Source organism: Varroa destructor, unplaced genomic scaffold, assembly GCF_002443255.2.
Source record: "Varroa destructor unplaced genomic scaffold, Vdes_3.0 BEIS01000005.1, whole genome shotgun sequence".
NCBI classification, from domain to species: domain Eukaryota; kingdom Metazoa; phylum Arthropoda; class Arachnida; order Mesostigmata; family Varroidae; genus Varroa; species Varroa destructor.
This window is the reverse complement of record NW_019211458.1, coordinates 8,797,025-8,823,002: the sequence shown is the minus strand read 5'-3', so window position 1 is coordinate 8,823,002 and position 25,978 is coordinate 8,797,025. Positions and strand designations below refer to the sequence as shown.

The following is a 25,978-nucleotide window of genomic DNA, read 5'->3' as shown; positions in this document are numbered from 1 at the left end:
AATATGTTGTTCGTAGCAAAAAGATCTCTACAAAAATAAAAAAAACCAAATGACTGTGTGTACTCTTTGGAATAATTCAAAGAAGAATCGGTTGTGAGTTGGGTTGTTCGCCATCATTGTTTACCCAGTGTTAGTCGTATCTGAAGGCGCGGTAAACCCCAGACGAATAGCAGGCATAGGGGTTTGATTTTTGTAATAGCTGATTCGGCTGCGCCTCTAAGAATTTCTATCAAACTTCCAAAAAGGACGATTGAAAGGTTGCAAGTTTTGCTCACAGGTATTCATCGTTTCAAAGTAGACCGAGCATACACTTCTACCCGTTTAGATCTAGAAAGTAAATTCACTCAGACAGGACAGAAGCACTGCTAGCCATATGGGTTCACCCAGCATGATTCTAATTGTGAGCTAGCAAGACCTTAACAAATAATTATGACCAGCTTTTCAAAAGTTGAACAAGTCGAAAGGAAGGGTATATATTATTTTGTCGCCGTCGCGATTGCCCCAGCGCTTTCTGTCGTTTTGCCTTTGGCACCACCTGCATCTTGCCTGTATGTACCGTTATGAATTAATTGTGATAAATACGCCTGACACAGATGCGCATGGTGCCAGGGACGGTGCGAGACCGCAATCATAGTAGTAGAAGTAAGAGTAATAGTAGTACTAGCTGCAGCAGCAGATGACGCGATATATAGGTATGGCTTTGTATAAATATTTGCAATTACATGAACCGGGATTAGGGCCACTCGGCACCTCCCTTTCGCTGTACAACCCACGTTAGGCCAAGCCATTTCCTGATAGGTTTACACGTTTTCTGCAGTATGTCTGTTTGAATCGATGCTTCCTACCCTCCTTGGCGTCTGGGCTTCTCCTGGTTGTATGCAGTGTCCCCGAACCAGCAGTGCCCTTCTTCGTTCGATACCAGGACAGTAGCAAGCCTCTAGCTTCATTAACAACAGAAGCTACATATCGCTTCGTCATGGTAGTGATACGGTTCGCTTATAAGCAGCGTACCATACTCTGTGGTGATTGCTGAACGGTTGGCACGAGCTTCGACAATCCTACTTCTAACGAAGCTTGCTATTGTGTAACCGAAGTGAGTAGTATACTGCTGCCGATACTGGTGGACGAAACCTAGGCGTTATTATATTAATACACAGATCATGGTTCAGCTAAAAGTTTCTGTTTTTGATACGTGTTTATTACTGATACTGTCCGATAAGGAAAAATCATTCATTCTTTCTTCTAAGAAAGCAAAAATATGCCAAAGCGACCTCGCACTTCTAATACCAGAGCTCCGCAGCTTTGCTCGACAAAGGCAAAATAAATAAAGTTACATACAATAACCTTAACCTACTAAAACGGGACACTTCATCACCACAGGACGTAGTCGGGCTGCAGACTTGTTCTGGCTGTTTCTAAATGTCGGTGTGTAATAGAAGATCAACTTTGAGGCGTGCAGGCCATTGTGGTGCAATTCGTGAAAAACGAGGAAAGCAAATATCCAGTTGATACGGTACGACGTGTGGACTAGCGTGCAAATGACAGGCACACGATGCCGCCTTCTATTGTAACATCAGCTGCATTTCTGAATAATTTAATATTCTATAGGCCTTTAATAAATCACAGATCGACCGTCTACCCTATCTTAATTTAGCGAGATCAGTCGTTCAGCGGATTCTGTCTAACTGTAAAAGAGATATTCTTTTGTTCCCAGACCTACAAGTCAGTTGTTTTAGTTGATTCATTAAGAAAAGGGATTATTGATGCAGCCGATCACTTCGTTGACCTGACCATCTCACTAACTGTGGAATCATCGGCCTAGTCTTATCCTCGTCCTCGCGAAACGCTCCTTTTATAGATACACTAGTAAACAATACTAATATTTATTATGTGAATATAATAGCACACGGAGTGGACTGTCAACGAATAGGCCGGACGTTATCCTACTATTTTATCTCAAATAGCCTAACGCATTACGTACATCCGCATATTCTAACTACCATCAATAGCCTCGTCTCCTTGATGACAACACTGGAGCAGAAAGACGATCGTAGGAATTGAACTGGTACTTTGATACAGGGTCCCTCCAAACGATCTGAGCTCATTTTAATTCTAGCTAACTTATGTGGGAATTCATAGGCAACAATTCTAACCTGTTATATACATGAATCGGTAAGCTTAGTATTCCACTTGAATCGAAAACATCCTTCGCTGGAGCACTTACCCTGGAAAGGAATATCCTGCTAGGGCTCCCGCTGTTGTAGGGTCAAATCCTGGTGGAAAGCTTTGTGCCGCTGTCCGGGCTCCCAGATGAGCATAGCTAGCAGCAGCAGCAGAGCCGCTACTTTGGGAGAGATTTCTCCACGCCTCCAAACCGTCCGCCATGTCTGTCTTTGGCCTAGTCCCACTTGCACTTCGGGTGAGGGCGGTGGAACTCACCTGTAACGTAATAGAGGTATTATGCTGTTGACGATGGGATCAATAGGCAAATAGACCACAGAAACTTATCAGTACTTCTAACCGTATTCTTCGTAAACTCGAATGACCTACTGAACAAACAATTGAGCAGTGTTACAAGTGAATCTATTGACTTGGCTGTGGAAAACGTTCTACGAATCGCAATATACGAAAGCAACCAGACTGCGAACACTTAGGGACAATATTTACTAAATGCCCATTGGAACCTGAGGACAAAATGGGCCGTTTGACGGAACACGCGTTGTCTACTCACTAAAATATAGCAGCATTCGATATTGTGTTTTTCGTGTGTTTTGGCCGCTTACTACATAAACATCTATTATTATAATTTAATTAGCCGCATTAGTTAACGCTGTAGCAAAAACAACAGCGACCGGAAGGAAAACAAGCGATAGTTTTTTTTTGCTTGTACGCGATACATCGAGTTGTCGTGCCTTTAGCGGCTTTTTTTAAACAGCTGACGGAGGGGAAATGAAGGTACCTATCCTCCGCAGTTTCAACTTTCATTTGATTCCGCCCTCTTGTGCCCTACGCCACCATATGCCGCGTACGTGGAATATAATCGCCTGAGAAAACAGCAGCCTCGCAGTTTTGAGCTCCAAACGAATGGCGAAAAGCCAGGGGATCGAGTATCATCCATATTCCTACAGATAGTGAATTCGTGTCCGCAGGTAAAGCTTCGACGGCAACTCTGACGGCATGAACAATATTAAAGTGGGGCAAGCATGCATCTACTGGAAAGTTTTGCATGCACACAGGTGTTGCTGTGCCAATGCAACGGAACGATGTGGGCTAATTGTCAGGTAGAAGGCGCTAAGACATTTTGTTTTTGCAGTTAATAGAATAAACACAGGACAAGAGGAACGATGTTAAGGGAGGGAGGCGCAAACAAACTAACGCGTACAGACGGACTGTCGTCCAACAGGCGATAAGCGTTAACTATGACAAAAAGACACAAGTGGCTCTACGTGAGCGCCGGGCGCTACTTCTTATTGGCTATTTGATAATTGCCGGCGTCAGTAAGAGAAGCGAACCTTCGACAAACATGCCAAAGCGAACGTATACATTGTACCTATTGTTAGGAAAAATTAATCAAAGGCAAGGCATGATTGTTAAAGCCGTCGATTAAATTACAAGCATCACTATTATCTGGTACTAAATGGCAAACGAGAGGTAGCTTTGTGAGTCGGCTATGCGTCGTTAGTCATATATATCCGTAAATGTCCGTATATAATACAGAATGACGAGGCGGTGTTTCGAAGTGTTACAGGAAAATGTGTACACGTCAATAGTTACATAATTGTATGTTTTTAGTTAGCATACGAAATGACCTGCATTTTGCCTTGGCCCGCAAGGCTCTTCTGCCACCCACCAAAATATATTGCAGGTCTAATTATAGTGTAGGCAGTAGAAAACTCAATTTACCTTTTATTAAATAAGAACCTCGAATAAAATAACTGTCAGTTCTTAAACGGTTATAGAAAAAACACGGACATCATCATTCAATTTATTGACGCCGGCTAACTTTAGTGTGGAATTAGAGCCCATACAACGGTCGATCTACCGTCATGGATGGATATACCATTATGGCCATGTAAAATGGGTTAAACGGAACTTAAACTTAGTTGTTATTCGTTTAGCTCACAAATAGCAGTACCTACATACATACGTACACTATAAAGTGTATATATATACTTGTGCCTATACATTGATGATGGTGTTCCTTCTAACGATGATGACAATGACAAATGATGACTTAAACAAAGTCAATAAATAATCAAAAAAAAGAAGAGGCAGTTCACTGTTTGTTGTTCTTTTTAACGATCGTCCTACGGAAGTATTTTTATTCTGTTCTGAACGGTGCTTTTGTGGTGCGTGTCCTCAAGCGACGCTTATTAAAGCCTTTTGATCGGCGTCTGGGTGGTGTGAAAGGCACACACGTTGACGCACGGCAGTGAAAGATCGGAGGGCAGATTTGGCGAATGAGTGCGGGGCAAAACGCGTCCACGTGTTTTTGTTTTCGCCATCGCCCGCGTGGGAGCAAGTGACAATCGTTTGTTTAATGGCAGCAATGGACGCGGCTCTGTCGCAAGGGCCAGGCAACCGGACACAAACATGTGTAGCTGGATGAGGGCTGCGTAAAAATCACGCAAGTCATTCTTTTAGTACGACCGCCGTTGTCATGATGGCGTGACGTCTACGGACATTATCGTCGAAGCACATCCATCCTACTTGATGAATGTTAATTGGGCATTCGAATTTAATCGTTTTGGGGTCTATACGGGAAATGCTTTCGCTTTGTTGCAATCGGATAGAAGATAGCGCTAAGCCTTAACACGTATCTTATACTGCATGGCGCCTGTACTGTGCCTATCAGGACCATCTATTGACTTAAACAGGACTTGAGTCGCTGGTGCTTTAATAACTCTTGTACTCGTCGCAATTTGCACCAAATCTACATATTCTCTAAACACTAAACAACATCTCACTATAACTGCTCTGCAGTGTGGAAACGATGCTTGTTTGGCTACACATCGTTTTAACTATGTAGCTTCTTTAACAGAATTGTATATGTTTATTTCAACAAGCCGGATAATACTAGAATGCAGACGCCTTTCGCATTGTATGGCATCGTTCCTCTAGCTTCTTCTATAATCCAGCAGTCCCCTACATCGACATACGCAAGTTGGTGATTACGGACTGCGGTTCTAAAATCATTGTCATGCAAGCCTATACAGGTGATCCGCTTTCTGCTTTTTCTTTGCCTTTTTTCAACATCCGTGCAGGCATGTTCCCTCAATCGCATTTAGGCCAATTTGGCACATCGCATTTACGTACTGCTCTATATCGCAAGGTTTTGCTTAACATTTGTCTGTTTGCCTCGTACCGATCTTTCTTCTCTTCATATTTTTTGTTGCACTGCTTACCCTCGGAAAACCTTCTAGAAAATTAAAGACCGATACGGTTACGGCTAATAGTAGCAGCAGTCCAGTCGGGCTTGATCTCTAACCTGTGTAAAGGTGTTTTCGAGCGCTGAGCATTTTTGATCCCTGACACTTCATCTTCACAGAAGAGGTGTCTCCCGCTCCAAAACACTTGGTGGAATTGTCGTCTGCTGATTGCTACGGAAAGATGGTGTCCGTGGTGTCCTGGTTTCGATAGGTTCGCTTGGCTTTGCCGTTTCTCCTGTTCTTTTGCGCAGTGCAGTGACCTACATCCACTGCCGCTTTTCCTTCTCATGCTCGCCCTGTACTGCTTGCACTCCGTACAACAGCCCCGCCTCTTTCTCGCCGGTTGTAATATCTTCCACAGTTGAAGCAGTGCTTGTACACTCACCGATTCGTAGATACTTTTTGGGAGCGTTGGGAGAGGGATGGGGAGGTCAGACTAAGACGACAAGGAACAAGGATTTTGGTGGCAGTAGTAGAAGCAGTAGTAGCCTGGTAGAAGAACTTAGACGGTCTGACACAAAAACGCCACAGACTACAGGCGTTGCTCCTACAACATCAAACGATCGACGGCAAACATCGACTTGAGTGGAGGCAGGGACACCGAAGGAGCAATCGAGAAGATATCGGGTCTGTCGTCTGCTAAGGCGACTACGATCTAAGTACTGGGCCTCCGTCCAGCTCCGTCTCCTTGTCCCTGTGTCTCCATGTCTTGTCGCTTGCTATATCGCTTACTTGTCCGCTACTATAGCTGTATATCCCCTTTTTTGTGCCCTGTTCGTCCGCTACCAGACATCTCTCCCCCTAACCCCACTCGTCGATACTCGACTGATTCTGTTCTTCTGATCCCGGATATGCTTCCGAGATTTTCCGCTGCTACACGAGTTGTAGCAGCAGTAGCAGAAAGGGCACTTGTCTCCCTTCCAGTTATCGAACCTTCCAACACACCCCAGTTGTGGCGGTAGCAGTAGCCGAAACAGTAGTACTAGTAGGATTTGTAGGTTTTCCTCGGAAACACCAACAGAGCGATACCACATATCTTTCGTGGATATGTGCTTCAGCTTGTAGCGAGCGTATGTTCATTTTACAGATACATTATGGCTGCTTATGGAAGTGACGACGCTGACTTAACAGGCTCAGTGACACACATCTGCGTTGTGCTACACACTTGCACTTCGGTTTGTGGTGGAAATACTTCGGGTTACGCACTCGACTAACTAATTGCTTCAGCACGACGCGTTGCAAAGATGACAACCGAAGGTTCAAACAAAAGTGAAGGAAGGACATGAGGCACTGAAAAAATCCCTTCCTCACCATCACGACCGCCACCGCTACTGCTTGAGGCGCTGCACAACAGCTGCCTGAGGACAGGCTCAGTTGCAAACGTGCATATGTAGTGAAGGCAAAGGGGCCGGAACAATTACCAACCGCGGAAAACGCCTGCGGAGCCGGTAAGATATGATTCTTCTATTTTCGAAGAAATATGCCCCCTTTGAGTGAGCAGAGAGCCATAGTGCTGGTGGAGAGGAAAAAACACAGTATACCGCTTTTGATGCGACTGTCATCTTTAACTAGTCGTAGGCTCTAACACCGCTGCCTCTTTGTCCTATTCACTTGAGAAGGACCAAGGTATCTAGCCCGCTTCAGTGAACGATGATTAAGCGTCAATAGCCCATTGTCTAATTGGGTCGATCCAGTTTCTTCTCTTTTCTGCCATAAAATTTCCGTCAAACTTCTGATAACCGGCACAATCTTGCCGTGTAATATTATCTGGTTTTCACTAGATTAGCCAATATTCCACTTAGCGAATAAGAATGAGGCCAAAGCGACAAATTAGAAATTTAAGGCGACCTAGAGTTACATGTGAATAGTCTTCGAGAAGCAAATCCATTGCTGTGAACTAAATTCATAGGTAACCGCTTTAATTAGATCTAATTTATGGAAAAGCGCCCTCATTTCTCTAGTCGCAAGCTTGAGAGATTGATTTTTAACATACTCTTTTCCTATTACGTTGCTCTTTAACACTACATTTAATTGTCCTATCTTTAAGGCAAAGGGATGTGTACAGTAGACTTGTTTGTTTGGTATTCGGTCGATTATAGCAATTATAAATGAACCTACTGTTTGTTCGGCAAGAAGTTGAACTTCTTCTATCACTATTAAGGGGCTTCACTTGACATCAATTCAAGCGACCCTCATCGCTTTCAGCTCGTTGTATTTCTCAGATTTTTTGGGAGCGCTACGTGGCCTTCAACGAACGCCACCCACGAGATGATCATGGGGTGATTTATATTTAACCACGACGTGCTACTTCGTTTTGGGAAGGTAGATCAGCGTTTGAGTCGCTTCGTGGCCATGAATATGTAGTTGTTCGGCTTGGCAACCAATTGAAGATTGAAGCCTTCTTCGTGCTTTTGATATACCGATGCATGTAATGGCCATTACCAAAGCCAATCAGAAATTTCACAGACAACGTCTGTCGGTAGGGAAGCCAACAAGACGAAAGACATCAGTAAGATGCAAAAGTGAAGAATCGACAACGATTCATTTGCCAGAGCACTTAAGGCTAGAGACCATTGAGAAATATTTTCTCCTGGCCTCCCTAGTGGATATGGTCATTGCACTCTACGTGTAGCGTGATGATACGATGAGAGGTGAAGAAATGATGCAAGGGCTCAACTCGCGGCCAGGGAACTCTGACCTACAATACCAGGCTGCCTGAAACGGAGCTGTGGAAATAGGGAAAAAATTGGCCCATAGTTTTTTCGTTGTAGTTGGCAGCATCTTGTAACTCCTCAACCACGACGTCAAATGTTTGTCGCGCCACCCTGAAAAATCTCAGCGCTCCATAAGCGAAACGACCCTTCGACTTCGTCTGTGTTCGTCATTGTTGCTACAGCTGCAGCATCTACACTAAATAAGAAAAAAAAAAAAAACTAAATAGACTCTACGACTAAATTATTTGAATGTTTGATATCCGCAGGTCGGCTCAGGGGCCAACATGACCATCGACAACACTGTTTGATGTTTGCATTTGTGTGTGCGTATTTTTCCTGATGCCAGCTGCTTTATGCTCCCGAATCGTTAGGGTGCTAACTGCGCCAACATGCCTCACGTTCAAGCCGACTCGGGTCTGTTTGAGGGAAGGGGGAAGTGGGCTGTGGAACTGAACCTCATGATTCCCTTTAACACGTCAGAAAAATCAAAACGGGCGCATACACACGCTCTAATGTGTCGCTAGCTTCTTTGCTTCTACTGGTGCCGCAACGGCGTGATGTTGGGGAATTAGGCAACGTGGATGACATGAACGAACGAAAGCGGGTTTGTTGGAAGTCACCACCGACCAATATACATGTCGACTAGCTTCACGTCGTCTGATGCGCCTTTGTTATCGAGGAATGATGCACCCTGAGCACAACTCAAAGGGGACAGGCGTAGCAATAATAGCAGCTCCATGAAAAGGCAAAAAACCTTCAACGAACTTTGCTTGTCGGCGGCCGCGGTGATGCCTACAGTGGTCGCATATTTCTTCGCGCTGTCTTCGCACCTCATCATAGTTGGGCGCACGATGTGTTTCGGTCAGACAGACAGACCTATAGAAAGATGTTGTTGGTTTATGCTACGATAATGTACTACCACTATTACTTCTTCTAGCTTGTGACAGCCAAGCAACTACTTCTCCAGTTTTTACACTGAATTCTAACTTTTCTCCCATTCTTTTTACGTCTGTGGAAATTTTTGCGTTTCACGAAAATTTTAGAAAAGATTTAATGTCAACAAACGGATTGTCGTTTCCCCTTTAATTCTGCACGTAATGTCACTCATTTGGTGGAAATTTGACAGCTGCTGCCATACCATCGATCAGAAGACATCCGAAATGACACATACTAAACGGGTTAGAAATATATTATGAAACAGTCATGCTTTCGAGTTAAACAGATGGAAACAAGCGAGTGCTAAGACGACGTTCGTAGCTATACTACAAATATATCTTAGTCCTGTTGAAAGGTTTCTCTCAGTGGATGATTGCCAGCGACTGAGCGATCGAGAACCGTTACTAGTTTCAGTCGATTGTAGAATAGGTCGATTAGTAAAAAGACAGATAAATGTACGCACATTTTGTATCACCTGATCCAAAGGCAGCGCTAAGTGACAATGTTCCTATTCGCAGGACCGTAAACCCTAAGTCATTATCCTGTAATGCCTTAAGTCTCATTTAGTACTTGTAAAGTTGGGTGCACAGCACTCAATTTTGGACCATACAAGGTTGCATCCAAGTAAGGGAATCAACTCGAATTAATCCGCTTAGTTACTATGTGCACACTTTTATACTGTTTATATCGCCAGTGACGAGATACTCGATCGCCATTCCATAAAAATATGCATAAATTATATTTGCCACCACTACCGGCACAGCGGAGACGATGATGGGATGCGACCTTACGTATGTCCTTCAGGGGATATGCGATTCGGGACTATGATAAATAGACAATAAAGTAGTGGGCACAGTATCTTCTGTAATATATACAGCCCTCGCCATCTTGCTGCTCCTCCGCTCGTTTCTGTCTCCATTAATAGCCGGATCGTCTGCTCTGCCTGTTATCACTACATCATCAAAGGCACACCCAAATTCATGCCCGTCAGTGACAGCAGAACCTTTGGATGCCGGCATCACATATCGTAGAGGATCTAGCCGGAGTATGAACAGCTGCTGTGAGGCGAGCGGTTATTAATTATGACCCATGTAGGAGATTGGTTTCGTTTTCCTGATAATTAAAAAAATTTGTCAAATTTTGATAAATCGTGATACTTCCTGTTTATTGGTGACGACGGATAACCAGCCACTTAATAGGCCTCATTAGGTAACGGTTCAGGCGCACCCGCTTGACGGCGTGTTAGTTTGATAATAATGGTTGCGGTGATACGACACTCTCTAAGCACAGGCACGTGTATACGCACGTTTGCATGAATTCGAAGCACAGAGGAGCCGAGCATCCTCTAACGACGAACGATTCAAAACGGAAACGTTCTAATCGTGTACTTTTCACTCGTTTCGTCTAGCTGCACATGCTTGCCGCGTGTTCAAAATTGTTCTATCCGCAAGAATGCCATGCCTATTCATTGAGTAACTTGTAGTTGCTCTTCGAGGGCTAACTTCAACTTCGCCCATTATACTTTGTACCTACAAGTAACAGTAGTCTCATCACTTGTTGTTTGAGGGTCACCACACGAGCAAATACACGTTTCACGATTTATAGCTTCCGACTGCTAAATAAAGTAGATGGTCTAATTGATAAAACATTGATTGAGTATTTCACACAACAGTTCGTGTCTAGCGGTGCAACGAGCTAGACTAATGCTATTTTTACTTATTATTATTATTAATCATCTGCCGAAACGATGGCGCTTTGAAGCACGCTTGTATTTATCGCACACGTGACTAATAGACAGCCTCGCTTACGGACCTGGTTCACACTAGGCCGTCTCAGGCCTTACGCGGCAGTGGGCGAAGGAAAAGATGGAGGGAAGCTGCTTTCGGCTGATTCCATTCGAAAATTTCAAAATTATCATTAACAATCAAAATTTCAGCGACTGACGGCACGCCTAATCCTCAAACATGCATTGATGGGCAAGCAGTACACACGGATGCATGTAACGGTGAACCAACGACGCTTACTGAGTTCGGTGGCAGCTACTGCTTATAACAGCCAGTGATAAACTCTAGCAGAATCTTGCGCTGGTCAAATAACTCAACAAATGGACATATTAAGCCTATTCAAATAGCCTTAACTACCTAGCTATCATAGTATTACTATCGTCCCTAATCTATAGAAGGTCTATACAGTAGATAACTGACGTTGACACTCAATTTCACCATTGAATATCCTATCTAGTTCGACTGCCGGCGCAGAAACCGCGGTAGATTCTTGACTTTGAGCTAAATATTTGACCAGCCAGGCAGACAAGTGATATGATCATTTAGATAGAATAGAACTGGTAAAAGTAGCAATAGTTGTAATAGTATAAGCGATGAAGACAAAACCGTTGCGTCAGCTCGACCTAGAGTTGCCGGCGTCGTTGTTGGCAGCGTCCGGGAGCTGGATGAGGAAAAATGAGAAGGCTAAAATGAGACCAACCAGCCCAGCCGGCTCACACACAGACGGCAAAAACTACCATACGACTCGCATCATACAACAGAGAGACTGCTAGTTTTCGCCCTTACGTCAGCCGTCTTTCTTCCTTCGTAAGAAACATAAATTTGCCCTCTAGATGTGGAACATGTCAGCATTTCTCGAGAAGACCAACAAGCACAGATACCATGCCTCATATAGAGATCATCGGAACGTGGACCATGGACTCCTTTCTGTCGCTGAATACCAAATAATAGCAGCAGCGGCAAAGTCATTTAACGTTATAAGCCATAAATATTGCTCTTTTTTGTTACTTCGCGCGCTCGGGCAGCGGTAGTTGGATGAGTGTCGACGACCATGGCAAATGAAACGAACGTGTTAATTATAACATGAATATATACATGTTGACGCCAGTATCATCATTGTAACTACCATCACTATTATGAGCAAGTGACGCACGAGACGGGAAGGTCATCGGGCGCTAACGCTCAAGATTGGCAGTAGCTATGAATTTTGGCGGGGTATAGTAGTAGTCGGATCACAGACTCGATGATTCTACTACAATCAAATAGCGAATTCGGGCAACGCGAGGCTTCGGCCAGATTTGGGTGGTCTTCGCTTAAATATACAGATACACATATGCACTATAGTTAAGGCAGAGTCAACCGTATAGCCTTTGTTCTCACAGAAAAACCATACTAGGCCAAACAGTAACAAGACGAAAAGGAAATATCGGGTTGGCCCTAGATGTTTTTTTATGTCGCTCCGTTGTTGTTTTCCGTTGCTGATGAGGCGCTGTCTCTCCTGACGAACTCAGAATGCGTCGGGACGAGCTGTTGATGTTCGGAACGCATTAGATAAAAGCGACCCTCCATAAGCTGTCCATGTGTTTATGTAACGCGTGTTATTTATTCAATATTACATCGTGGTAACCATTGGGTCATGCTGTTTCAGTGCCGTGACACCCACTTAGGCGTTACGTGATTCCTTTCCCCGTAAGAAAGACTGTGCTGACAACGTATGCGTACATATTAGCGGTCAATAATTAAGAGCCGTAGGCAGGGAAAGCATTCACGCGGTCTTATATTAATAGTTTTGCAATTATTAGGCATACGGAGCTTCGCATCGAAACCGACGAAGAATATGAGATTCGATGAAGAGTACGAACGTAAACGTAACAGCTCTCAGGCGCTGTCTACAGAAGAACCTCTGATTGATGAACACAAAATACAAATGTAACTTCTTTGCTGTTCCTGATACGCCGAATTCTTAACTGAAGAAAAACCTAACTATCTCCATTTATTGTGCAAATAGAACGTGGCATTAGCCGTTACTCCGTGAGTGCCGCCGTGGCCAGTATCAGTTCCAGTACGAAGTCCAATTTCACAAATTTTTAGTAGAATTAACTAAATATATGTGAAGTATTTGGCACAATTGCCCGTTAGGTGTCGCTGTTCAATCATCGTCTGCTAGATTTTTAACCAAAACATATCAGGACTCGCCTAGTTCGACTATTCCAGTTCTATAGGAGAACACATAGAACATTTACATATAATAATAATTCTTATTATTATCATCATCGTGTAACTGTTAGATGCATCTGTGTGTCTAGTTTCATTGTGTTATTGCGGCACCTAACTAATTTAACCGTTCTTGTTTATAGCCGCTCGATATCAAAGTGATTACTTTGTTAGAATATCCTATTCGAGACGGTTCATTATATTTCTAACAAACGAAGTGTTCTTGTCCTATTCATCTTCGGTTCGATAAAAAGACGACCAATGAACGATTTTTACATTGTGTCGTTTTCGTCGCCGAGATAAACATGATCAGCCATCAACAGTTCTTCCTCGATATATCTTCGCGCTATAGCTGCCAGTTGAATCATTACAATCGATAACCTCTAACACCCAGGAGATTGGAAAGCGTCGAAGGGGCGGATACGATCAGAATCAACGCGAAAAAGTTGCAGAAAAACAAAATAAAAGGCCTATATAGTGGCTCTAATACGTAATACAATGTAGTGATAGTTGCCAAGCGAATCACTTTGTCAGAAGCTGCAATAGGCAATATCACCGAATCAATATCATCGCCAAGAGTAGCAAAAACAACACCTGTCATTGCATATTGAATAGTTTTTTTTTTTCTCCCAAGACGTTTCAACGTTAGTTAATAGGGTATTTAATTGAAGCGACAAGATTATGCCCGGCTTAAATAAATGTGTGTACCGTTCAGTTTTGAACAATATACCCAGTACAAACTCTTTTGCAAGGCGATATATGCCCACAACGCTTTTGCTACAACGTTCAAATTTCTAACCGACCGGCGAAAAATCGTGATGATACACAGAGTCTAGTTTCGTTCGGGCGTAATGTTTTAATATAATTGAGAGTCTTATGATTGCCAGGTACATCGATACGTCAGCCTTGCTTGTTACACCCAGAGGTGCCTAAGCTCCAACTTAAGTGGAACTTACAATATATATATATATACATGTTCAATATGCCTCCTTTTTGGTAGTGGAAAAATTGCATCGTTTACGGCCATTTCGTGTTTGTTTAACTGCAAGCGAAGCCTTTACCACCAGCTAGATATGCCGACATGGACGTATGTATACAACAGCGTCCACGTATACTGTATCGTCGTCATTACTCATATTATTCTAACAGCTTCAATTATATCTGCCGGTACTTGTTTGATGCACGATGCGCCCGAGGATAATTTGGCATTATCTCGGATATTTTGGCTCCGCCTTATAATGACATACGCTTGATGAGCGATTAGAGATAGCTATTCCAGTAGAGAAAATCAATAGTTCGTTCAGGACATTGCACAGCCTAGTCGATCGGCCAATGACCAAATACTGACGTCTGCAAAAGAAATACCGCGTGCAATACACTTTTTTTTTTCTGTAATTTCACACTCAAATAGTGGCGTTTACCCCCCTCCCCTCCCCTCTCCCCCCTCCCCCAAAAAACACAAAAAATAGGTACAAAAAAAAGTAAAAGATAAAACCGAGCACGTCCAACCCTAAGCAATACCTGAGTCGAATCATTTTCTAAGCCACATTCTGTTTACTGTTTGCACTGAAAGAAACCTCGTTATTTAAATACGTATTTAGAAGGAGTAATAATTAGGTATTTTATAAATGAATTACAGATATTTAAAAGTGCCAATCTTTGACGCCTATCTTCCATAGAGTTGCGCAGCCTCCTGGGCAGCCTGCAAATGTAGTACATTTAAGAGTACGCTTAGTGCCTATGTCCTCTTGTCAGTGGTGCCTGTCAGTGGTACCATGTTACACAAAAAATCATGCACATGGATCTATCTGCACGTACGCGCTGTTGGTCAGTATAATTTTTGCAATTAAATTGAATTTCTGGTCAGAACTGGAAAAGACAGTTTCAGACTGAGACGGCAAGATGTGTGGAGTCATACGTAATAGAGGCTACTAATAACTGTTGTATAATAAGCATATCAGCCAGCAACGGCTACAAGGGGATGTTTTCTCATTCTGTAGTCCAATCGAAACGTTAACAAGAACCTTAAACAATGGCAAGCGTTTCAAATGACGAACGTATTTGGATGGACCCAGAAGAGAAATACGTCAAATTTTCCTCCATTTGCGTGTGTGTAAGGGTCTATATATCAAGTACCATCTCTAGTACCGCACTACTGTTGCCGCCGCCGCCGCCGCCGCCGTTCCGATTATCATCAGCACAAGCCGAAAACGGCCAGAAAACGCTTGGCTGTCGGCCGATAAAGCCGACTAAATCGCCGGATTGTATCAATTCTGTTGAGTTCAGATTTTTGTGGTGTTTCTTTTGCTCTATTTCTCGTCATGCTTATCACGTCGGCAATATAACAGATGATATGGCCATCGATTGATTGGGTCGATTACATCGTTGCAAAGTTGTGTCTGTTTTATTTCTTGTCTTTTCCATAATATGTAGCTGGCTTTTTCGGAAATAACAGCAAAATAAAAGGCGCAAAAAGCTAAGAGACCGAGGGGGCGAAGGAATAAAACGAATGTCTACCAAAATGAACATTGCCAGGAGGAGCACGATAAGTGGCGTAAAACGTGTCGTTCTCCTGTCTCACACCTCGTTTCGATTGCATGAAAAGTTATGAAGGATCAGAAACAAAGCAATTCAGTCACATGCTCATGGTAGCAGTCAGGAACTACTGGATCCACTAGAAACAAGCCAGGGGTGCATTCGAATAGTCCCTCTCGTATGCTTGTCGCGTTTCTCGGCGTCGTTGTAAATGCTCGCGCTCGTATGACGATGTCGCTTTTCGGCGATTTCTTGATATAACACTTGTCCCCCTGCAGAAGCTAAAGTAGCAGCAGCAGCAGCAGCAATGGTCGTACTGTAAATGAGCGGCCGGTTCTGTTCATCGTTAGAAGCTGGCGGCTGATTGTCGTTTCTTGGCTAAGAAGACACGAGAGGCAAAACGGTGAAGAAGGAAGACAGCCTTTTTTTCTCATTCACGCGATTTACGTGTGTTCAATGCTTATCTTTGATGACTGTGTACCAATGATATCAGTTGATAGTAATGTTTAGTTTGGAATTAACCCATGATTAACTGCATTGTCGGTCAATGCGCGCGGCCTCTTCGCGACGCGATAGCTTGATCGTGGGACTCAATACATGCTTACGACTTCAGGTACGATGATTGGCAATACCTGGCAAACGGCTACCACGCTTTTAACACACGGGTCCGATGCTGATGGTGAGCAGTTTTGTTGCAGTTAATCAACAAGCAAAAGGGTAACTTCAGCTCAGCTTTCCATCACAGCGCTGTGTTTCATTCTACCTGCTACGAACATATCAAACTGAGGTCGGTTCTCGTTTCAGGACACATATGCTCTAGACCATTACACTTTACTACGCTTCTTTGTTCCTTCGTTCATTACGTTTGTTCTGTGCTTTTTTATATATGGTAGTATAGATAGCGATATGGTTGAACGAGCACATTGTTGAAGCGAAAGATCAGCAAGAACAAACCAGCGATGCCCTCCAATGCGATCTTCTTAATCAACGTGTTTTTATGTTTTATGTTGACGTTTTAAGGTGGTTACTATTACCTGTCCCTTTTAGGATTAGGCAAACCCGTTTTTGCGGTTCTATAGCTATAGCTGATTGAGGTATGGTCTTGCGGCAGTAGAGTGAGATAAAATTCAAATTGTCGCGCGCGATCGGCGACACGGCTGAATAGTTAAGTCCTCACAAGCCAATTACATTGACTGAACGTTACCTCAATGCATCTAGACAGAAAAATTTCACTAACACGGTTGAGCGGCTAGTCATAGCAAATTCGAGTTTTACTTCAGATTACGTTTACTCTTTGCCGCCACCGTGTGAAATAAGTTCATGACAGGCAATAACAGCCTGATATTTTCCACTTGTTCCATTGCTCATAGTCATAATTCATCGTATCGGGAGGTAACAACCGTCATATCTTTTCCTGTCTTCTCTAAAGTTCGTAGGGATCTGTGGCGTACGCAAATTTATGAACTATTGATAGCTAGAAGCTAGCTAGCGACTTGTGCTAGTATTACGCCCTGTTAAGCGCTTCCATATACGCGTTCCATTGTCTAGCCACGCCGGCGCTGCGGCGCTTTACTCGTGGACGAATCGTAGCGGCGTTGCCTGCCATCCACGAAAAGAGCGAATGAAATGCTTGAGAGATAAACTTCTCAAGACACTGCGCGAAAATGACTGACCTGACAACGTTTTTCAGAAGCAGACTACTTCGCTCCTCTAAGTGTCAGTATCTACGAGTAAACGTTATCTACAATACGACTGTGAGCTGATATCGTAGTTTGCCGGACAGCCGCAAGAAATTACACATACATATTCGTACGCATCTACGCACAGATGCTCGACTGACTGTTACTATCGATGTAACTTCTTTCAACTTACAAACAATTGTCTCAGCTAACAATCTTTGCTTCGCTCAAAACATAGATCTTATTTTTTAATATTTCGTATAGCTGAGACCGTTTTTGCGCTAATGCCAATGGATAAATGGATGACATGGTCTCGCGTCTTATTTTCTCAAACGCTTCCACATTTAGAACTACTATTAGTAATGTGAATGTTGGCACAGTTACTACAAGACTACGGAGGTTTGCACTTCCATATTTGCCCTATATTGCTTTGTATGATTTTTTGCTACATTAATACCGACACTCCACATATCCGGGACAGCATAAAGAAATCAGAGGTGATAGCTCACAGTCAGAAGTAACTATCGTGCATTTTAACAACATATGGCACTTCATCGACAATGCGCCCACAACTGTAGATAAAGGGCTGATAGACGCCGAAGACCATGTGTCGACCTATGTAGGGCGAAGTTTAGAAAACGGTATAAGAACGATTCAATCAAAGATCTGAGATCAGTCAGTCATAAATGAATATCTGATGCATAGATACATGGAATTCTTGCTAAATGTAGAAGTACGAATTGTTTTATCTAACATCGCTTTCGAAAGGTTTATTTCAGATCTACATGGATAAATATAAATAATAATTCGGTAATTCGCAAACGCTAACCGAGAAGTCCTGTCGGGTTTCGTAATATATTACGTATATTTTATACTTTTTGCGATTACGCAGCCTGAGCTGGTCCACGAGTGTACTGGCGCCTTTTACGTGGAAGATACAAAATCAGTACTTATCGAAATTGGAATTAGTGAGATTTTATTTCTACGAAAGTGGGAGGACTGTTATACCAAATAACGATAAAATAACAGTATCGTTCGTAAATCACACCCTTTAAGCAAACAATAATTGCGCATATGATTAAATCGACTATCGAGCATACCTGTTGTTGTAACAATACAAAATGATGAGGATCTAGCAGCATTTGGGCACCATGAGTTTTTGAGTGGGAGCCTTGTTGACCTGATGCTTGCTGCTGGTGGCCAGCTAGATTATGAGACAACAGACTCGGCGCCGGATGGGAGCCAGGGGAATTGCGAGAGGAAGCTGAAGAGGGCGCAGAGGGCGGCGACGAAGGACAACCAGGAAGACCTCCCATATTTAGGCCAGCCGCTGAACTTAACCTGTACAGAAATGTTTAAAAATACAACAATAATGCCATGTACTATTTTTTTACGTTTGTCGCGTTGAGCTTTTTTAGTTAATGGAAAATACAACATTTCAATAGGAAGGAACGAAAGAACACAAAAAGCTGTATCTTAGAACATAAGAAGTACTCGTTTCAAAAAGCGCTCACCTTCTAAGAAAACAGGTACAGATTGGCTGGCCCGTTGCTGGATGGGTTAAGGCCGTACAGCCAGGCAGGTGCCCGGGGAGATGAGAAACACCCACTGAGGCAGGCCCATGCGGACCTAATGAACTCGGAGACAATGGTGAGCCAGCGCCGTTGGAGCCTACGACGGGCGCACCAAGAGCGGGCGCAAGCGAATGGTGCAGATTAGGGGGAGAGTCTAGGGCCGAGTGAGGTTCCATCTTCGTTGGGGTTAGAAGCGGAGATAGAGCGGGCATAACGAATAAATTGGTATGCGTCGAGCCGAGGTCGGCAGGAAATTAAACGCGACAAAGAAATGCCACGCACTGGACTTATTACCGACAAATAGTTTAAAAGTACTAGACGCTATATAAGGACGATACATAAGGACAAAATAGCCGATGAGGATGTTGCTTACAATGACAGTAATACGACCGTGAAGACCTTCTGACATTTAATGTTGGCTATCAGCTTTGAGGAATCTTTACAGAAGCCTTCATAGTCGTTGCCCTTGATGCAGTGTCTGGCGCCCCGAGATGGTAAGATGCTCCCTGCAAAGCTTTTCTTCTACATGGCGACTAAATAAGTTCACCGATGATACATGGTGTTCACCGGTTAAGGGTTCAGTACTGAAACCACGAAGACAAACAAATACATTAGCATTAGGTGATATCAGTCACAATCGTATTCATTTTTCTACGTTACGCAACTATTGTTGTTATGTTTTGTTGCAGCTAATGACCTAACCATACCCAATGTTTATCTCTGTGAACTATTCGGTTTTATAGATTTGTCCTCAGCAACGCGTCAAAATGCACCAGAGCTTTGCTAACAGATTTTCTTGCAATCGTTGCATGGCAGCCGCTGTCCGTTGACAATAGATTTGGACCTATTACCAGATACACAGGTCCAATGATTAGGCGACACTCTGCAGTACACACAACTACTAGGACTGAGGCCGTATTCAAAAGAACAGGCAGCGAAAAACAACAGAGGCGTGAATGAAAAATAGTACATCTAAGCAGCCTTTGAGGATCAAAGCAAGCAGATCTCGCTGCCAGTGATTATATCGACTTTGCTGGCGTTATACTCTCAATATTTCGAGAGTTGAGTTCTACAGGAGTCCTGTCTGCCTCCTAAAATTTGAAATAGATTGGCGACGCGAGGGAAGATTTCGGGACTGAATGCAGGAACGAGCATGAAGCACCCGCTCCCTTCCTCGAGAGATAGTCGTGGCCGCAAAAAAAATGCGCTCAGAAAAGCTAAAAAGTGAAAGCATATGACGCATGGCTCTCCATCAAAATCTGCTTAAAATTCGCTTCGGTGTCAATCCAGGACCAAAGAAGAGACGATGAATTTGAAAGCCATCACCAACGCTACTATCACATAAATCGAATCCCAGTGCAGAAGAAGCCAAGATCACAGGCCCAGCAGTTAGCTACGTACGGTACACACAATAGCCAGATTGGCTAGATATATACGCACACCGAACGTCCTCCGTATCGAAAAAAACGTATTTGTCCGTTAATCTCTGCGAACAGCCCTGTCTGTGTTGATGCAATAGTTCTGCTATAGCAATTATACATTCAGTCAGCATGTATATAGGCCAGCTGGTTAAGTCTTTCTTAATACTCTCACAGATCTGTGCGCGCGTCTCACTCTTTGGAGTTACTAACAAGGTAGGATCATTAATCAAGTACTGTGTAGTTCTGTACCTACTCTTGGATCCGGGCCAGTGTTAGCGATCCCTATCACCTTTCCTTGCGGAACCGATACTGTGAAGCTTAAGCTTGTTCCGGAATACCCCACCATTACATGGTCGAAACGGCGGCGGTTGAATCAATAAATATTTTGCCTTTTGCCTTAGTAGAATGACAGCTAGTAAAAGGAATAGAGCTTGTTTCCAGTAAGCGTATTCCATTAATATCGTTCGAACGTGGGTGTTAGACAGAATTCAGTATTAAACGATGCTGTCGATGTTACATATTTGTTTTTTTCTTTAAGTCCTTTACACGGATGCGTTCTTAAATTAACAATATCTCTATGTATCTAAAAAAGGATAGACAAAACAGCTGAGCAGGACAAGGCAGGACGTAAAAGGCAATCAATTCTGCGCGATGCTTGAGTCATTGAAACGCCGATGGTGATGGCTCGATAGTTTTTGTCACTCCTGTTAGAATCCTCAATCGGTTCCTAAAACGCGCATCTCGAAAGAGATGATTCTATCCAGCTTTCGTGCCACTTAAGGATCTTGCTCACACGTTTAACGCTACGCCGTAGAGGCGGTCGCGATGAACGTCTTCCTGACGCTCGTTCACAACTGGCTGATACAATGGCTGATTAGTTGGTTGGTCGACCGTTCTATTCTACTGTAGCAACCTTCTACGATCTGTTTTGGCTTACGACGGGTACGCTGACTATTTTCCAGCGGCTTATTCATGTGCTCTGTGTTTCTCGGTCTTGGCAGTCGCGTGTGTGGCCTATGGGATGGCAACTGTTACATGGGCAGCACTAGCATCAACAGTAGTCCGCTGCCTGCCGCACTCATCACCAAAAACGCTTTTGCCATTTAGATAGCGATTTCAAGCATACATACGCACACAAAGGTCGTTCCTAGCTTAGGTCGGTGCCAGTTCCTCTAATGGATTCGATTTACTGGTCCTGCATGCACACCTAGATGAAAAAGTAACTGCACGAACCATGTTTTGTACTAACGTTGCCGACATTATAGCTGCCATTACAAACGAGTCACGTCACGTTATGCGTGGGACGTCTATATTGTTAAATAGCGCCAAAGTTGAGCCGAGCAGATGAACCAAGTGCAACAATCCCGTGGTAAATTTTTCATAGCGGAATCGACTAGGCAGATTGTAATCGACATCAAATAAATAGTTCCTAGACTGTCCGATAGCCGTTGGTCCCCCCGTGGACCAACTGGGCAGCGCACGGAGAGACTTTCTTTCTCTCTCTCTCTCTCTTCTTTTGTTGGGGGAAGATGGTCCCGCTCTAGCTGCCGCCTATTGCCATCATTCTATTGTCGTGTGTCCACAAATCGCCTCTAGAATTACGCTTGTTGTCAAGAGGGCATAGCGTCGACTTCCATGCTTCGAAAAAAATTTATCATCAAGTGGTCTCAACGCAAGCAGGAATGTTCTGCGCTGTCGCGCTCGGCTGTATTCGAAATGCGTCATCGCCAAAAGTCGGGAATAGGAGAAAGAGGAAGGGAGATAGGTACTACATCCAAGTTATACCCTAGGTAACCACTTGATAGACAGCCGATAAGTTACTGAGAGGTAAGTATTGTCGTTAGGTTAGAACAAAGCCTCGCTGCAACGGATATGCAAGGAAGCATCGCAAACGCAGCCTTGATAATATGGTGCTAATTGTTATTGGGCAACAACAAGAAGTGTCGATAGGCCGATGGTAACGGCCCAAGGAAAGGGCCATGCGCTTTGTACAGCTAGCTAGAGAGGAAACGAACGAGACCGTACGATGTATTGGTCATTGTTGGAAAGCTATATGAGAGACTTTATACAATACATTGTTTTTAATTAGTTGTGGTTAGTAGGTAGGAAATTTATTAATTTAAGCAGAGCAATAATTAATAGTATGCGAAACTAATCTATCTAACATTAACGTAAAAAATGCCATAATGAAAAGTTATGCAGCCAGATATGATTCGTTTCGGAGGAGTTGAGATAATAAGTAAATCTGAATAGCTTTCGGAATTGAGCTGGCCACAATAGAGAAAAGCGGTCATTTTAAATCAGCCTATAACCCAACGTTACGGTTATCGTTGATATTTTTTATTGCTACACCTCTACGCGGTAAACAAATGATTGAACTCGAGTGATGACAACCAGAAATGATCCAAGATCATCAAGCAACTATGTTTTTAATCTCCATGCGTTCCACTTAGATTGAACCCACCTTCCCTCCCGCTAAACAGACAACGTGTATTTACCACGTATAGGGTCATGGAGCAACCAAGACACTGTATTTATCTTAGCTATTTTCAATGATATGAGATAACCCCGTCGGGTGACATTTTTGCATCTATTAAAAATATATAGCATACAGTTAATGCGTTAGTTGACTGACTTTATTCGAAACGAACAACTTGTACCCTAATGGCGGATAAACCCTTTGGTTTACTACAAATCCGTATTAGTACAATGTCTGGCCAGCAACTTAATCGAAACATTATCAGACGTAAAACTCAAAACAACAGTACAATGTCTCGGTATCTATGATAGTTTAGTCGAAGCTCGAAGCCCTGCGCAGACGTACTTCATTTCATGCTGAAACTTGCCCCTCTGAATCGTGACACTATTACTTCAGTTGTACTTATTTTAGAAGTAGTGCACTTACAATAGATATAACTCTCTTGAAGTTTCAAATCACATCGGTGCCATATCAGAAATGTAAATATAGCAAAAGTACGTTATTATCGTGCCGTCGACATTAGTAATGTCCTTCAACTGTCCATCGTCCGCGTTCCCCACCTTACCCCAACCCCTGCCTCGCTGCTACCCTGTCCTGTTGTCGGTCACATCAACGTAAAAAAGGGATCAACAAGGGTGTTTCTCGCCTGGGCCAGCAGTATCACGATACCAGCGGATGGCTAATGTGGCTCACGCTGCTGCACCAGACGCTGGTAAGCGAGGCACTTGTGTAAATTAGACAACATTATGTCCTCCTATCGAAGCGATCTCGATCTCCCTTCGATGGGCATATACACACGCACACATACGGATATACATATGAGTGTATGTCTATGTACTATGACATGACTACGAAAAAACTACTCCGACGGAGATAATGAAATATTGAGTGGCTGTTGAGGGTCCATCAACGGCTGGTCTCATTCTGCCCCTGCAGCTGCCGTTGCTGCGCCTTTTTGCTAATGGCAATATACTGAGGTAAGAGCAATTCATGGTGTTGAGGCTGCACTCACCGGCATAACCGCGATGACAAGCACTGCTTGATAACAACACACACACAGAGATAGGTAGGTATACAAGGATGGTGGCAAGATGCAAAACGTAAACGGATTCGGCCATATTCAAATATATCATCCGCGTTTGCGGCATCGGCGTCTGCGCCTATGCTCAGTCAACTATAATGAAGGTAAACGAACTTGCCAAACAAACACCATCAGCAGCTGTAACAACAATATCAATAATAATGGGAATAGCGAGACGGCTTTTCTTAGGCCCGACCTAACATATCCTACTGTGGCGCTTATTATATAACATAGAATGGAGAGAATTCAATGAGGGCCAAAAAGTGATACTAGAGGAAGTAGCCTATGCCCTGTGAAGAGGGACGGCCGGGAAGCAGTTTTTAAGATCAACAATGGGGCAACAGCAACGTGTTTTTATCCATTGAAAGCCTTGATGTTCACTTTGCAGGACACAGCATGCAAGTAACGGCGGTAGGCGCAAATTTAGCACAAATAAATGACCTCTAATACTGGCCTATTGATAAGTCGAGTCTTTTTCACGTGCTTGATTCTGTTCGATTCGGTTTTATAGAGCTTCATGTACATTCGACCATAGCGTCCTATATTCGCGTATAAATATATTAATCCAAATATAGGTTACGGTCTGCCATATTGTAACAGTCAGGTCGAGCGATTCTGCAAATATAAACCTGGTCTAGTTAGATCTACTCCATATCTGTTAGGCCACATAGTGCATCTGCAGTCAGTTTCTTAATTTCTTAATTTTAATATACGAGTAACTACATAATAGTATGAATATATACTGCGTTGAAGGATGGACTCATTAATAATCGTGGTCCACATAAAGACAAACCGTTTTTTTCTCAATTCAGCAATATGCTATCTATTTTGATAGTAATAGGCATTGAATTTAGGTAACAAATTCGTTTGCCCACGTAGGCCAACTTCGCGCATGTATGATCGTCGATTCGATCTGTATATAAACCTATTTTCCAACCATTTAGCCCAGTTTTGCGAATAACTCAACAGAAATACCCCACTTAATATAACCCACATTGAACAACACATTCTTCCACGACGGTTGTTGAGTGATCTCAATAGTTGTACTCGCAGTAAACCTGGAGAGTTGTTTAACCTGAGAAACCGTTTCCGGTCCTTGATCTGCGTTAGTGACCAAAGACCTAATCTACGTGGCTGACGTTTCTATCCAATAAATAAGTCATCAGCCAACGGATGTCTTTAGCGGTCCCTAACGGTGTCATTTATGTACTTAGCTGTTGTTTCGCCTTTCCTAGTTCATTTGATTGTGGTTCAATCTGATAGTTTCAATAATGTATCGTTACAGGAACCATCGTTCAATGATCAATTGCGACTTGTGACGTGATCACACAAATACATTCAAACATATACGTACGTACGCACGTACACCGACCGGCCCATACGTATGAATGCACAGACGGCCAGAGACAGACTTCTTCTACTTTAACATAGACGCCAATAATCCGCGCGGCCGTAGTATTTTGACTTGGCCGCCGTTAGCAGTTTTTTTCGAGGCACAACTTTCCCAGTTTCGTGAGCGAGCCGACCATCAGATGCCAGGGCTGTCAGGGCCTTTGCGGAGAGCTGCAAGCAAGATCATACCGTTCCTTACTTAACCTACCATCAAGGAGATCAATTGTGTATGATCTCGTCTGTTATCGATCAGCCAATCAGATCGTGTGCTTATAATAATAACACTAACAGTGGCTGCAGTAGTAGCGGTGTGGGCAGCAACAGACGCTGTTACGCAGGCGAGGCGGAACGTGCCGCCGGAGAATTGTGCTTGAGCTGTATGACGTACGGTATGTGATGGAATCAACCATCAGTCGATAGGATAAAGCAAGACGGCGAAATAGCCTAGAGGAAAGATGTACGTTGTCTATGACGGTGTTTAAGCACGAATCGGTGCGTAGAAGTAAAATCATTGTCTTGCGCCGCGACCACCTTCTATAATCAATGATCGGTCAATCAGCCATCCGCTGATCAATGTTTCTCAGGGGTGCAAGTGAAGCCACTTGTTGATTGGTATGGTTTCTTGTTGAACGCATTATTCAGTAATACTGCCAGGAATAAGCAGTTACCGGATAACAAACATCGATTGGGCTAATCGCTAAGTTATAAAGCCAATAGCAGATTTCTGTTATCAAGATAAA

The 25,978-nt window shown here is 43.3% G+C and overlaps 1 protein-coding gene across 11 annotated transcripts in view; it reads right to left on the bottom strand.

The window, feature by feature from the left end:
• The window catches only part of LOC111251442 (uncharacterized), a 62,360-nt gene that overhangs the window by 12,388 nt on the left and 23,994 nt on the right, over positions 1-25,978 (bottom strand). Inside the window, exons 2-5 of one of the 11 annotated variants that reach the window (XM_022808012.2) lie at positions 19,239-19,449; positions 18,806-19,041; positions 18,392-18,632; positions 2,225-2,439 (exon numbers count right to left, since the gene is read on the bottom strand). In XM_022808012.2, the coding sequence (XP_022663747.1) occupies positions 2,225-2,439; positions 18,392-18,632; positions 18,806-19,041; positions 19,239-19,274 (728 nt within the window). In that variant the 5' untranslated portion in view covers positions 19,275-19,449. Of the gene's footprint in view, positions 1-2,224; positions 2,440-18,391; positions 18,633-18,805; positions 19,450-20,535; positions 21,376-21,420; positions 21,439-21,519; positions 21,952-23,777; positions 23,797-25,978 lie in introns of those variants that run through there. The other 10 variants (XM_086989828.1, XM_086989826.1, XM_086989824.1 and 7 more) reach the window with 10 other exon arrangements.